This window comes from Terrapene carolina, unplaced genomic scaffold, assembly GCF_002925995.2.
Source record: "Terrapene carolina triunguis isolate 2854851 unplaced genomic scaffold, T_m_triunguis-2.0 Scaffold231, whole genome shotgun sequence".
In the NCBI taxonomy this organism is placed as follows: Eukaryota; Metazoa; Chordata; order Testudines; family Emydidae; genus Terrapene; species Terrapene triunguis.
Genome location: NW_020664582.1, coordinates 3,786,656 through 3,802,323, shown reverse-complemented (window position 1 = coordinate 3,802,323; position 15,668 = coordinate 3,786,656). Strand labels below are relative to the sequence as shown.

General features: G+C 41.1%; 1 protein-coding gene across 1 annotated transcript in view; it reads left to right on the top strand.

Moving 5' to 3' along the window:
• Window positions 1-15,668, top strand: part of ZZEF1 (zinc finger ZZ-type and EF-hand domain containing 1) — a 79,224-nt gene that overhangs the window by 1,496 nt on the left and 62,060 nt on the right. The window contains exons 2-6 of the mRNA XM_024207641.3: window positions 6,938-7,082; window positions 8,873-9,067; window positions 9,907-10,078; window positions 10,988-11,187; window positions 12,402-12,612. Coding sequence (XP_024063409.2) covers window positions 6,938-7,082; window positions 8,873-9,067; window positions 9,907-10,078; window positions 10,988-11,187; window positions 12,402-12,612 — 923 coding nt within the window. The remainder of the gene's footprint in view (window positions 1-6,937; window positions 7,083-8,872; window positions 9,068-9,906; window positions 10,079-10,987; window positions 11,188-12,401; window positions 12,613-15,668) is intronic.

Sequence of the window (15,668 nt, the reverse complement as noted above, 5' to 3'; positions counted from 1 at the left end):
TTGTGGCACCTTAGAGACTAACAAATTTATTTGGGCATAAGCTTTCGTGGGCTATAACCCACTTCATCAGATGCATGAATTGGAAAATACAGGAGCAGGTATAAATACATGAAAGGATGGGAGTTGCCTTACCAAGTGTGAAGTATTGTTATCAGTGATGGTAGCACTACTGTAGACAGGCTGTTATGATATTTTCCACTTTTTTAGACCTGTATTGAGCAAGGTTAGATGAATGATATTTAAATCACTTGCGACTGCTGGGTACTCTACCTACACTTGTACTTTTGCTGCTGCTATCTTTAGTGGAGAGGATTTGGGTGGTAGCAAAGATAGAAAATTATCGGAAGAATGCCTTGTGCTACTCCTGTGGGAATTCTGCACCATTGCACAACACACAGAATTCATGTCCCCTGAAGAATTTTTTTGTTTCCCTGCAGAATAATAGATTCTGATGGGGAAGCAAATGGAAGTGACGAGAGAGGTCATGCGCCCCTCCCGGGCAGCCATTCTGAGTTGGGGTGTTGGTTCGGGTATTGGGAGAGATGTAAATCACTGCCTGAGGGGGAGGCAGGGCTGGGCAGGCATGCGTGCGTGCAAGACTCTGTCCCCCTTGCTTGCTATCGTGGTGCACCTGACGTGGAGGGGCAGGTAGGTCAGGTGCAGCCTCACTGCGGAGTCCGTGTCCCAGGGGGTGGGCTGCAAGGTGATTCCCCCACATCTGTGCAGCCGGTTGCCTGCACTCCCCGCTGGGAGGCAGCTCTAGTGCACACCCTTTGCCTCCATTGCTATGCTCACCCTACAGAGGCGTGGGGCTCACACATAGAGCAGTGGGAAAGCTGTGGTGAGCCTTCACCAAGGTGATATTTAGGGAGGGCAGGGGGGCACCCACCCCCCTCCAGCTTTGTACCTGAGGTCTGCTTGTGGCGCATGCCCCAGGCAGAGTTCTTACTTGCAGTGCTGTGCAGGCAGGTTCCCCTTCTCCAGGAGCCGGATTTCTCCAACTGCGTCTCTTGTGGTCAGTTTCCTCTGCTCTGCTAGGGCCTCTGGGGGTGGGGCAGGCAAGGAAGGGATCAGTCAGGCTGGGAGGGGGAACATAGGGCACCCAGTAGTGGGTGGGGGAAGCATAGGGTAACCTGTGCTGGGGGTGGGTCACAAGGGAGCACAGGAGCCCCAATGTTTGGTGGGGGGAAGCAGAGGGTCCCCAGTGGTGGGATGTGTTGGAGCCTGGGCGTGGCCAGTGCGGTGGGAAAGGGGAGTCAGTTTCCAGGGGAAGGGAAAGGTGAGGGCATAGGGCTATGCCCTGAGGGAGGGGGCAGTGAGTGTGGGAGAAGCAGCTAAGAGGGAACAGTTCCTGGGGCAAGGATCCCAAGCGAGGGGGAGCTGAAGAAGGGTGGGAAGCTAGGAGCAACTAAGCGAGTCTTGGGGTCTGTTTGCCCTCAGAGAAGCAGGGAGCACCCTCACTTCTCCCTGAGAAGAGACATGGGACAGACCCCACTAAGCTAATGCATACTCTCAACTGACTAATCTGCTCTCTGCCTTCCTCCCCATCTCTCCTACCTCAGGGTACTTATACCTTGATCCTGCAATGAGGATCCATGTGGACGCAGGGGGTTGCTTTAACTCTACTTCTGTGGGAATCTTTTTTGTTGTCTGTATTGAAATAAATTACTGAAATAATTGAAACTGGCGTGATTATATTGGGTTATTTTGACAAATAAAATATGCAGAATTTTGCAGAATGTTTAATTTGCTGGTGCATAATTTTTATTTTTTTTGACGCAGAATTCCCCCAGGAGTACTATGCAGACATCTCATAAGAGCAGCAGGAGAATTAATTATACTAGACTTTGGTTAGTTTCATGGCTGCTCTTCAAACCCAGTTGTTAAACTGTCAAGAATCCTGTCAGTTTCACACCGCTGTTGCAGTTATAAGAAGCAATTATAGCAGGAGCTGGGACAACCCCAAAAACCTGAGGTTTGGAGAAAAGAAGATTAGTGGAATTCTGTCCCAGCAGTGAAGACATCCTGAGGTGAAGTTTAGGTTGAAGGGAGAGTGCTTTCTTTTTAGCTGTCAGAAAGGGTGTAGAGCACATCAAGCTTATGAAACATCTGCTAGCTATACGCTGTTGCAAAAGATGAATTTCCTGGACAAAGTCAAGGGGCAACACTCTGTTAAGGATTTCAGCATCCTCCTTCTCAGCTAGCAGAATGATTCTGAGCTTCTTACTAGGATGCTGTCCCTGACCCTTAGTAGTGGTCCTGCCTCCATCTTTTTTCATTGCCACTGGCTAATAGATTTAGTCTGGTACATTTTTAAAGTCCTGCATTGACCATATTTTCACATATGCACTCTTTAAAATAAATGCTGACAAAAGTAGCAAAAATACTGGGAATTAACAAGAAATAACTTTAATTTTTTTTTAAAAGAGGCTTATTTCAGTTGGCCCCTCTGGTGTATGTTCCTTTATTTCATTTGCTGAAGTCCAACCACTGACTCGCCTATTCTTTATCAGAACCAGCAAAGTAGGTTATTTCTCATTTGTCCTGGCAGTAATAAAGTGAAATACTACTTATGGGTTTTTATAATGATCCAAACTACTGAGCTCTGTGGATTGATATATTATCTCAGGCCCTGAGATACAACTATGTTGGAGAACAAGGTGCTAACACAGTTCTCCATTCAATAGGGTTAAAATATGCTTTGATTTCCCCAAGACCTTTCATCAAAGATCTTTCAGAGGATCTAGGATAATATGGGTACCTGGTTAGGTCTCCTCTGTGCTGCAGAAGTCAACTTTGTTTTAACCACATTGCCGTTGTATGAAGATGTAGTTATATCTGTATTGTAGACAGGCCCATATGATCCAAAAGTTTAGATTTCCAAGATAGATTACATTGTTCAGAAGTTAATTCATTGAGAGGATGTGAGCTGATTTCAATTTCTGTTCAACAGAATCCTGACCAATGTAGACTAAAGTTTGACCCATTACTATGCATTAAGCTGTTTTACCTTGGTGGGATAGATTATTTGTTTGATATACATGCAAACTAATGGGTTGTCTAGAAGTGCAAAAGTATACTAAATCTGGGAAGTAGAGAGCAGAGTTTATATTGTGCTTGAGCAGCTATTATGTTGTGTGTGTATATATATATTGCTTATTCTTGAAAACTGCACAATACTGAAAGCTTTGGAGGAATGAAGTTTAGGAAGATTTACATACTTTTATAAGAATGGAGTCTTAAATAAATTGACAATCCAGCCAAGTCCTATTCTTTCTGTGAGAGGAGGGGGCAACTCATTCACATGCTTTCTTTCCTGAGCAGAGATGTCAATTTAGTCCATCTGAAAAGAGCTTTCTAAAACAGTTTCCCACTGATTTTTAGTACTCAATATTAATCTTGGTAGCAAGTATTTAATCTTAATATTTCTATTAAGGAGATCAATACTTTAAAAAGGTCAGAAGGGAGATTGAGTCATGAGGGGGATCGTGGTCACATTTGCTCAAAATCCCAACCATGAATACCTTTAGTGGCCCAAAATATTAGTTACTGCTATGGTGCTACAGTGATGAGCATGGAATAAGAACCTATATAAAATTAATAGTAGGGCTGCTTCATTTACTGAAACGTTGTAGTTCTCTATGGACCAGAGAAACATTACTCAGATAAGCAGCCCTGTGCAAATTGTGCATTGTTCTGTATCACATGAATACAGGTTTAAAATTGTGGATTATTTTAGGCTTACTTTCATAGTAGGTGAAAATTAGTTTAGTATGTGCGTAGATCTGACTGCAGGATGTAAAAAAATCAGAGAGTCAAGAAATATATTTGAAAATCTCACCTATATATTGTTACCCTAAGCAATTAGGTTAGAATAGCTGTCAGGAGATCAAGCCTGTTCCTCTCAGGAGCTGTAAGTGTCTGCTTAAATGGTAGAGGGCTAAACATATTCTTATATGGGATTCTGGAAACTACAAATATAATTTCAGGCTTACTGCTGGGTGGAAGTGTCATTAAGTGCTTTCAGGGTGTGTGTTTGATTCTTCATATTCAGGGCGTGCCCTGTTAACATAAAAGCTGCTTGCTCCCAATATTAATAAGGATTTACTATCTTTTGACTTCAAAGGTCAGGAGAAAAAGTCTTATTAAGACAACAGTGGGTTGACTCTAAACTGTACTTTGAACTGTTTTGACAGCCTGAGTAATGTTTGACAAAGTTAATTCCCACTGTATTGTTCCACTCAGAAACAAACTCTAAGTTTCTTGCTTTGCTGTTACACTTAATGCCATAACCTCACTACCACTGAAACTGCTAGCAACAGTGTTTGAACATTGTTGCTAACAGTTTCTCAGCTCTAGGAAAAACTGAAATCTCTAACACTCTTCAACTGAAACTGGGTTATGTGCCATAGAGATGCTGTCAGGGCATTTAGGTTCCTGATTTTAGGCTTTATCTTCTGGAGTCTTTGCCCATTCAATTGGTTTAAGTGGGCAATAGCTATCTTGAGCTAACTAGTTATTTCAAATGACCTCTCTTTAATGCAGTGGTCTCCAACCTTTTTACGCACAAGATCGCTTTTTGGATTTAAGATCAACCCAGGATCTACCCTGCCCCTTCCCTGAGGCCCCGCCCTGCTCACTCCATTCCCTCCCTCCCTCTGTTACTCACTCTCCCCCACCCTCACTCACTTTCACCAGGCTGGGGCAGGGGATTAGGGTGCGGGAGGGGCTGCAGGCTCTGGGCTGGGGCCGAGGGGTTTGGAGTGTGGGAGGGGGCTCCGGGCTGAGCCAGGGGCAGGGGTTTGGGGTTTGGGAGGGGGTGCAGGTTCTGGGCTGGGGCCAAGGGGTTTGCAGTGTGAGAGGAGGCTCCAGGCTGAGCCAGGGGCAGAGGGTTGGGGTGCAGGAGTGAGGGGTGCAAGCTCTGGGAGGGAGTTTGGATGCAGGGGTTATATGGTCACACTGCATCTAATCTCATAGAATCCACTGGACATTTCATGAGTTTTACTTTTTATTAGTGTCATTTGTGGTTTATATATCCCAAATCCTTCAGGGATTGTGACAAATCAGTGTCACATTCTCAACTGTGGGATGTGCATTGGCTGGGGCAGGGGGTTGGGGTGCAGGAGTGAGGGGTGCAAGCTCAGGGAGGGAGTTTGGGTGCAGGAGGGGGCTCTGAGCTGGGGCAAAGTGTTGGGATGCAGGAGGAGGTGCAAGGTGAAGGCTCCAGCAAGGAGGCCATTACCACAGGCGGCTCCTGGTTGGCAGTGCGGCAGGGCTGAGGCAGGCTGCCTGCCTTCCCTGGCCCCATGCCGCTCCTGGAAGCGTCTGGCTGCTGGCATGTTTCTGCCGCCCCTAGCGGGGTGGGGGGCAGCGGGTCTCCGTGCGCTGCCTGCACCCGCGAATGCCACTCCCACAGTTCCCATTGGACGGTTCCCTCCCCCCGAGGGCCACAGAGATGTGCCAGCAGCCAGCTGCTTCCGGGAGCGGCATGGGGCCAGGGCAGGCAAGCAGCCTGCATCAGCCCTACTGTGCTGTTGGGCTTTTAGCAGCCCAGAGAGCACGATTAACTGGCAGAGGCTCCAGGATCGACCGGTCAATCGCGATCAATGGGTTGGTGACCACTGCTCTAATGTTATTTTTAAAGGCATATTAAGTTTGATATTCAAACAACAAAACAAGGGATTCATACACAAACATCCACTTCCCCAGTAAATTTGATTTCTTGTATTTACTACACTGTAACAATAAGACAAGTACCTGTAGACCTGTGTATCTCAGACTAGACTCCTTTGACTGGCTTTGAAATATGTAGGTCTCGCAGCTAAGTTCTTTATAGTTAAGGTTGGGGTAATCCCCTACATCTTTCAAGAGAAACACATCTTCCTGACGTTTTGCATGCTGCATTTCCTGTCATAGAAGTTGGGTTTTATTTTTGTTTTTTGTTTTGTTTTTTTCTGGGCAGTTAGATAAAAGTTAGAGTTCTAAAGCTCTAATTTTATGAAAATGCAGCTATAGTTTGGATTTTTGCAGAGGGAGAGAACTGCTTTTTTTTTGGTCATTTCTCTAAAATGGCTTAGTTTAGACATTATGCATTTGTTATTTTTATAGGCCGCCTTTTTGAACACAACTGCTTTTTGGTGTTTTGGGGAAGACTAAAAGCTGGAGATGAGGGTTTAACATGATATAAAGATTTGTTTTAAGTGTATAAAGAACAGTATTTGTTATAAACATTTATAATTTGCATACATGTACACTAAGGTCAGCATACTGGGAAACTGGAAATAGATCGCTTGAATAAGAAATGGAATCTTATAAACACCTATTCACTTCTTGTTTTGACTTTGTGGATATTTTTGCAAACTTTATTTGGATGTAATACTTAGTTTAGGAGCACAGTGTGTAGTGGGAATTGTTTAAAAAGTTTCTTCTGGTTCTAATAGTATTTCCCTTCTTAAATATAGGGAACATCTCTGAAACCTTTACTATCTCAAGAAGTTCCTTCTGGTTTGAAGGGAACCCACTGTAAATGGGGTGTGGTGATAGTGAGTGATGGATTTGTGTGGCAGTGGGGAACTGGCTTTATCTCCTAGTCATACCAGATTGACAGCGTTTTCCTGTGAACCCACCCTATTAGGAGGAGATGCTGATCCTGCTGGGAGATGTCAAATGGTCCTGCTGACTCTCTGTTGCAGATGGCTTGTTGTCCCCCTAAGATATAACTCATTAATTGATTTTTGTGGGAGAGCCACGCAATGCCATAGAATTAACTGACATCTGTAATCGGCTAAGTCACATTTCCTGTTGCCATGAATTTAGTTTTGCAGGAAATGCTGATTTTCTTTAATCCTTTTAGAATGTTCTTTTGTTCAGAATATCGCAGACAGCCATTCTTTTTCTGTTTGGAATAAATACCAACCTTGCTTCATCTTTCGTGCAGGCCTTTGCACAGTTTGATGCTGAGGGAGATGGCACTGTGGATGTGGAGAACATGCTGGAGGCCCTCAAGAATTCCAGTGGAGCCAATCTTCAAGGGGAACTTAGTCATGTAATCAGACAGCTGCAGGCTTGCTCTCTTGTTCCAGGTGAGAGAAGAGGATGAGGAAACCACTGTCCTCCCTATTCCCACCCCCTCAAGGGAGGCTATCGCCATAAACAATGTAATTTAGTGGTTTTAGTCCTAAATCCGTCTCCCCGAACTGTTAACATTTCCTCAAATGAGAAACGGAAGTGAAGTTTTTGAAGACTCATGATTTCCCAGAATTACCAGCAAGCTAGCTTGCATTATTACATTTTTTTCCTCATTGTGAATGGGAAATTTCTTAGATTTATATGGTTTAAATCACAGATAGAAAATAAGTTCCTCATTGAACTTGGCCGCCATCAGAGTGATTTTTCTGACTAAACTCATGTAGTTGGCAATGCCATCATCACACTTGGTAATTGAGATATCCTCATCTATCACTCCATCTGACTAGGTCTGCAGTCATGTCATCCATTCTTTCACCACCCAACCCTCTTTGTATAACAGGCAGTGAAAGGACCCATTAGCTACTATAATTGACTCTCTGATTTTTGTTTTCAGTCCTGATTGATGTGCATCATTTGCATACAGTAGAACCTCAGAGTTACGAATACTTCAGGAATGAAAGTTGTTCGTAATTCTGAAATGTTCGGAACTCCGAACAAAACGTTATGGTTGTTCTTTCAAAAGTTTACAGTTGAACATTGACTTAATACAGCTTTGAAACTTTACTATACAGAAGAAAAATGCTGCTTTCCCTTTTATTTTTTATTTTATTTTTTTAAGTATTTTACGTTAAACACAGTACTGTATTTGCTTTTTGTGTGTGTCATTGCTGCTGTGTGATTGTCGTACTTCCAGTTCCAAATGAGGTGTATGGTTGACTAATCAGTTCGGAACTCTGGGGTTCACAACTCTGAGGTTCTACTGTATGTTTTATTTTCCTGAGTTAATTCAAAGATAATCATGACTCATGAGTAATTTCAGCTTTCATACTGCTTATAGTAGCTCAGTTTGTACACATCTAAAGTAAATATAGTAAAGGTATTAGAGAGAACTCAAAAACTGCCATATCATGTTAAGTGCCTAAAAAATTGAACCATTCATTATAAACTTTAATATGTAAGAGTTCTGGTAGTTAATGTTCTAATGCGTAATCGATTGGAGGAAGTAAAAAGGATAATGTATATCACAGTTTCTTCTGCATATCTTCCAAATTTCAGATGTTTGAAACATCTGTCACTTTCCAGACTTCAGCATCCTAAGGCTTTAATGGAATATGTATCGGTCGCTTAACTTTCTTCACAATTGTAATTATCCTTCTCAAGAAGTGCTTGATGTAGATGTGATTAATAGGACTAGACAAGCAGCTTTTCATGCTGGCTAACAGAGAAGAGTGAGAGTGTCTGATTCTGTCCACCAATGTAGCACACTGTTCAAGTCAAATTAGTGTTATCAAGTTAGCATTAGAATCTAATAAATCAGTATTAAAATAAATGCACTGGATCCCTATTAAAGTCATCATGCTGTTCAATGAATAACTTTTTAACTGTTCTTTTTAATCTGAGACATCAAAATAGAGAATTTAGAATCATAACACTTGTCAACCCATCCAAATCGTTCCAATGACGGAAACATATTTGTGTTCTTATGCTTTTCCTAGTCAAGTTTTAAATGTCTTAAGCTTGCACCATTTCTTCTGGAAAACTCTTCCACAAGCTGATTCATTAGTTGATTTAAATGCAGCTGATCAGTGATAAGATATTGTGACGAGGGTAGAGGGTGATGTTTGGTTGCTGCAGGGTGAGATAAGTGGTACAGGAAACAGAAATAACTTTTATGTCTCTCTAGGTTTTATTGACATATTTTCTGAATCAAAAGAGCACCTTGGTCTTCATGCTTCAATGATACTGAGATTCTTGCATCGGAACCGCATTTCCAGTACTGTCATCCCATACCCAGTGTTGGAGTACTTCAATAATATTTGTACTATGCGGTCTTCAGTACTGAAGGATTCTTTAGATAGGCTTCTACTAAAAGAAAAGGGTATGTGAACTTACTAAAATTTCTCTAATGATGTGATTGGTGTAACTAGGGCTTGAAGTAGGAATTAAAAACAACAGGAACAACAAAACCCCCTAACCTCTTTCTAAACTTCTGCTGGAAGTGACTTCTGAAGCTGACACACATTTCCATGTGAACATTTTTCTAAAGCAAATTGTCAAGTAGAAAAGAAGTCTGTTAACTTATTGGCTATGTGTTTTCTGTGGTTACACAAGCGGCATATTGTATTAGAATTTGAGTAAGACTGGTGCTACGTTAATAGGTGTTTGACACTTTAAATAGCTTACTTCACTTTCTAAATTTTTATCTTGACTTTATAAATTTTCTAGTCTTCCATACTCGATTATTTTCTCCAAGTTGAAAGAATCAAGTAGAATTTGTGCATGGAAGCAATGAGCTCTGTTCCCTCTCTAGAATGACTGGCTAGGTTTCCCTCATTTTGTTAGTTTGCTTTTTTTCCCACCATTTGCTATCATGTGTAATAATAATACCCTCTGACCATATTTTTTTTCCCCCCGTGTAAAAGACTATGGTAAAAGGTAATGTCTGCAGAACTCCAGGCAAAATATAGAAATACTTCACAATGAGAGTAGTAGATTAAGATGAAGCCTTGGAGCACACTCCGTGTACTGCTTAAGTGTAATGATGCTTTGATATCTTCTGTTTAAATATGGAACACACTTGCAGAGAATGTTTTACAGGATCTGTGAATTATACCCTCAATGCTACCTATTTTGGGATACTTGATTTCTTTTTGTGCGTAGTATTTGTTTTTAAAAGTCCTTATCAGTGACTTACTTATTTTTTCTATGTCTTTACAGAATGCCCTAGTGATCTGAATGGTAACCAAGAAATGGACAAACTCAAAACTGTCACAAAGTGCTATACTCACATAGAAACCTCATCCAACTCTGCTGACATTGACAAGATGACTAATGGAGAAACCTCATCCTTCTGGCAGTCAGATGGGAGTGCTCGCTCACATTGGATACGGTGAGTAGCATAGTAAAAGGCATCTGGATTTTAGGGTTGTCAGTCCTTAGGATTTACAGTGGGAGATGATTATTTTAATATCACTGGACTGTACCTTTGAGTAGTCTGACGCAAACATATGATTTTTGGAGATAGGATACATCATCTTAATCTTTACATTGAGATGAAAAGCATTCACTTTGGTTTCAACTGGTTAAAAAGACATGAAGTTAAACCTTAGGGTTTTATATGTATTCCCCATTTGTTTTGGGTATATGGGAGTGGGCTGGGGGGGTTGTTGCTTTTGTATTTTTATTTGTTTGCATCTCTGGGCTTTTTAAAAAGTGTTTGAGTTGTAATATGAATGTTAACATACCTGTATTGGACAGTGTTTAAAGGAAGACTCATTATGTCACAATCTTGAAGTAAAATGTATCGCTGCTTCTGTAAACATGGTCATGACATTTAATATATGTTCTTATAAACTTATCTTCCACTCTGTAACGTTCATATTGAATTGTAGTGTAAGTTAGTTACCAAATTTCTATTTGGTACTAATGTACTGTGGAAACTAAACCTGAGAGTCCTATTGTAGTGCTGTTCTGCTTTCACACTCCTGTAATGGCCAAGATAGCACAGTAAAGATTGTGCTGAATGATGTAAAGTTTCAGGGCCTGATTCTCAGAGGTGACTTTTGTATTTACAGGCTCGAATATTAGTAGTTAGACAATACCTGATTGCACCTGCAGTTCAAGCACTCACATGCTATGGTGATGAGGTATGAATATCTAGACAGATAAATGCCATTGCAGCTGCTTATGCTTGCAGAAGTGGAGATTAGCAGAGGCTAGGCTGAAAGTCGGGCCCTTAGCTCCTAAAGAGAAGAAAAGAAAATGTATATGTCTTTCTCTCTCTCTCTCCATCTTACAGTTTAAAGATGAAACCAGATGTTGTTCTGAGACATCTGTCCATTGCAGTGGCAGCTAATGACCAGAGTTATATGCCGCAGCAGGTTACGGTGGCGGTTGGAAGGAATGCCAGCAATCTCCAGGAGGTCCGAGATGTTCACATTCCCAGCAATATCACTGGCTACGTGACATTGTTGGAAAACGCTAACATTAGTCAGATGTGTGAGTCAATAAAGACACAATTGGTGTTTTCTTTTTTGCTTTTCTGAAAGTGAAAGGCTGGGTAGCTTGCTGAAATTTGTGTTGTTCATACAGAGGCTTTCGGCTAAGCCCATGATTCCAAAAGAGTTTTGATTGTGGTTCCTGGCCCACTTCACAAAATCTTTTTGCATAGCATCTGGTTTTAATTTTTGTTAAAGGTAGACCACTGAAATAATTCTGGATGCAGTTCCAGCATCTCACTTTGAAGATATGAGGATATGCTGAAATATATATTTACTTATATAATGCATTTATAGTGACTTTTATGCAGTGCCACAATATGCTAGATGCTAGCATGTAGCAAAAATCCCACTTCTGGTTAAAAAATATACCTGAAAAATAAATTAACCTAATTCAAGGGTTATATCTCACACCTATGTCAGTACAGGAGTGAGATGACTTTTGTAAAGTGTTAAACAAAAAGTCTAAAATATTTTTATGTTAACAAACTATATTTAGTGTTAGGTTTCAGAGTAGTCACCTTAAACATGACAGATCTGTGCCTGCCTTTTTGGAATAGACCTCAATGACAATTTCTGAAGCTTTAAAATCTTAGCTGAACAATGGTTTTGTTCAAATGGGTGTTTTCCATTTAAAAAAAAAAATTTTCATAGCTTCCTGACATGCCCACAGAGGGACTTCCTTTCTCAAAACTAACTCTGCAAGTATATTGTCTATGCAAAGGAACTAAGAAAACGTGTTTAAATACTTGTATTCTGGTTTTGAAATAATTTTGCATTTCACTGTCATATGATGGAGGTGCCAGAGAGTCTTACCAAATAAATTTTCCTTTGAGATGTAGCTATCTGGTAAAATATTTGGTAGAATACATGGATTATTTGCACTTTGGGGGGTATTTTGTTTACTTTTTTCACTTATAATTTGTGACCCCATGTTTTGTGTTACAGGAGCTACTATTTCAGGTAGTTGGTCATGTGAGTCCTCTGAAGCCTAAATTTTCCAAATCCGTCTGTGCATATGTACGCTCACGTGTGCAGTAGTATATGCACATATGATCATATTCATACTGGGTTCTTTAGTTATACATTTTTGTAATGCAGATAGATCTTTAGGAAGTTCTTCTTCTGAACTTAATGATTCTCTTATGTCTATCCTGATTAGTAGTGGCTGGAAGAAATTACCTATTTTTTTTTCTTGTTTGATCTTACCAACAGATGTACAGATAAACATCAAGCGTTGCCTTAGTGATGGATGTGATACTAGAATCCATGGGCTCAGGGCTGTTGGCTATCAAAGAGTAAAGAAACTTGGCATCTCAGTGTGTGATGCTTCAGCTATCTGGTACTGGTCTTTGCTGACCTCATTGGTAACAGCTTCCATGGAGACCAATCCAGCATTTGTTCACACTATCCTACAAAATACTCAGTAAGTACCAACCTTCACTGCGGGCTGTGATTGTGGGGGAAGCAGCCCCTCCCCCTCCCTGGTGCTCCTAAATGCACCATCTTGGTTGCTGGGGCCGCCAGCAGGGGATGGCCCTGCCCTCCTCTGGAGACATCTGGGGGACAACACTGGAGGCTCAGGCAGACAGTGAGTTCCTTACCTTCCCAGGGGTGGTGGGGTTCAGGGTTTGGGCTCCAGCCTTGGGCTGTGGCTGTGCAGTGGCGGGCCCCAGGCTCCGGCTGCGTGGCTTCGGGCTCCGTCCCCCAGCTATGGGGCTTCAGGTTCTGGCCCCCCACTGCCTTCCCAAGCCATCAACCCTCTTTCCCCCCCCCCCCATTGTCCCTGGCCCCTGCTGCCTCCCCCGACCCCCCACCTAAGGCTTAATTTGTCCCCTGGCTTGCTGTGCTGAGTTAGTCTGCTGTGAAAAGTGAGACTTCTATGTTTATCATCAGTTTTCACAACAGACTTACTAGCTAGCAATAAATAAATTAAAAGGATTTGGATGTATATATGTGCATATTTATTTGTTTTTCCTAAAGCTAATTAAGTATTTTAGGAAAAAATGTGAAAGCGGCCACCAGCAATAGTTGGTGGCTGCCCTCTGAGGCCACCAAATAATTTGTCTTGAGAACCCCTGATGTATAACATGCTTGTTATACCAATAAATGGGTGAATGGATACTGGCAAGATACTTCTATAGTTAACTTTTATTTTCCATGACTTCTAGTATTCTACTAGAAGCCTGGAATGAATTAATTTCCTGTTTCCAACATTGTTTACTATTTATAAATGTTGACTATATTCCATTTTCTTTATGAATGAAGCTTAATTTAGTTTAGTTGTTTTTTTTAATAGCCACTCATGTAGAGCCTTATGCCAAAATGTCTGTTTATGCACCAGCAATTAATGCCAGCACAGCTTTGGGAATTGCATTTGCAAGTAAAAGTCTGTTTTCAAGCCAGCACAGTTGTAATTACTCAGGAATGGGGTAGTTCCTAAAATAAAACAATACAGTTAAAATCCCAGGGATTTTCTCCATTGGATTGTAATTTGTAGTATAGAAGAGGTGAGATATTTGGACTGTTCCTGATAGTGTCCTTTCAGCCCACTCAAGCTAACAATTATTCACTGACACTTTAGCTTAAAAAGTACACTAGAATGTCAGAATTAGGATCACTTCGGGAATGGAGGTTGTTCGTAACGCTGAACAAAATGTTACGGTGGTTCTTTCAAAAGTTTACAACTGAACATTGACTTAATATAGCTTTGAAACTTTGCTATGCAGAAGAAAAATGCTACTTTTAACCATCTTAACTTAAATGAAAGAATCTTTTGTTAAACTTATTTTTAGTAGTTTACACAGTATAGTACTGTGTTAAATGTACTGTATTTGCTTTTTTTTGTGTCTCTGCTGCTGTCTGGTTACGTACTTACGGTTCCAGATGAGGTGTGTGGTTGACTGGTCAGTTTGTTACTTTGGTGTTCGAAACTCTGAGGTTCTATTGTAGTCTCAAAGAGCACATAGTGGTTGCTTCACATCAATTCAAATATTTTTGTAGCTTTTAACTGTGTTAATGTAGTCTGCTTAACTCTACAAGTATATTTTTTCTTTCTTATATTCTTTGTTTCCCTAATACCCAGTGCATATTGATATATTAATTACTCTGAAAACAGCCAATACCTATATAAGATTTTAATAGTTTGTTAAAGCATCTCCTTTCGTGGGAGAAAAGGCTTCCAAATGTTTATGCCTTTACTATCCTAATAGCCATTAAAAATCTTGAATGTTCTTTGAACATAGCCAGATATTTCTGGCACTAAAAAGGCACTGTGTCCCATGTGGTGTATGGAATGAGCAGTCTGCAGTTAAGCCATTTTCATGGATAGACAGTATCTGCCCTGATATGTAAGTGTCTAGTTGTTTAGGTTTATATTTAGGAATTTCACTCTTCTTCCAGGGCCTCTGTTTGTTGGCACACATAGGAACAAGGCATCTACATAGATGCCTTGATCCCATGAGTGAAAATATGTGGAGAAGACCCCCTGAAACACTGCAGTTAGTGGTAAGCAGCCCCTCAGTCCCTGCTCTCATATCAATAAGGCAACATAGCAAAGTAAGGGTACATCTATACTTACCCGCTGGTTCGGCGGCAAGCAATCGATCTTCTGGGATCGATTTATCGCGTCTTGTCTAGACGCGATAAATCGATCCCGGAAGTGCTCGCCGTCGACGCCAGTAATCCTGCTCCGCGAGAGGAGTAGGCGGAGTCGACGGGGAGCCTGCCTGCCGCGTGTGGACCCGCGGTAAGTACCTTTAAGTTCGAACTAAAATACTTCAACTTCAGCTACGTTATTCACGTAGCTGAAGTTGCGTATCTTAGTTCTAACTGGGGGCTTAGTGTGAACCAGCCCTAAAGTATTAAACTTCTTCCATGTTGATGAACAGGTTTTTATACAGTGGCAAAAAGGAACTAAACACATTTTGCCAGGCATGTGACAGGCAAAAATCTCCTGTAGCTGCCTTGTTTCTGGTCAGTGTGGTGGCCTGTCCCACCTTGATTTTCAGGAATGATTTTCAGTTTTGTTTCTCCTCAAAATGCCTACCTTCCAAAGAAAGCTTATTTCCATTAATATTATGCAGAATATTTCTGGGCTGTGGTAGGGTATTTACAGTATTTCTATGCAGGCATTCCTTTTGTGGTGACTGGTTGTTTTGCTGCGTCATGTTTCCTTGAATAACTGCCAAACTGTCATCTGCTCAATGACTTCAAGGTTTGAAATCTTACTAAAATCATAACACAACCACAACAGCTTTATGGCATTTAGTTTCCATCTGGGTTTTAAAAACACCACTACTTCACATGACAAAATCTTTGAAAACTTTACCTCTAATTTGCATAGTTTATCCTATACACAGACTTTGAAAACTCTGTTATACATATGAGTAACTTTATGCATGTCAGCAGTTCTATTGAAGAAGTTCCTCAGGTACAAAACATTTTCCAGGATTGGAGCCTTGCATCTTACTACCTTTTAAA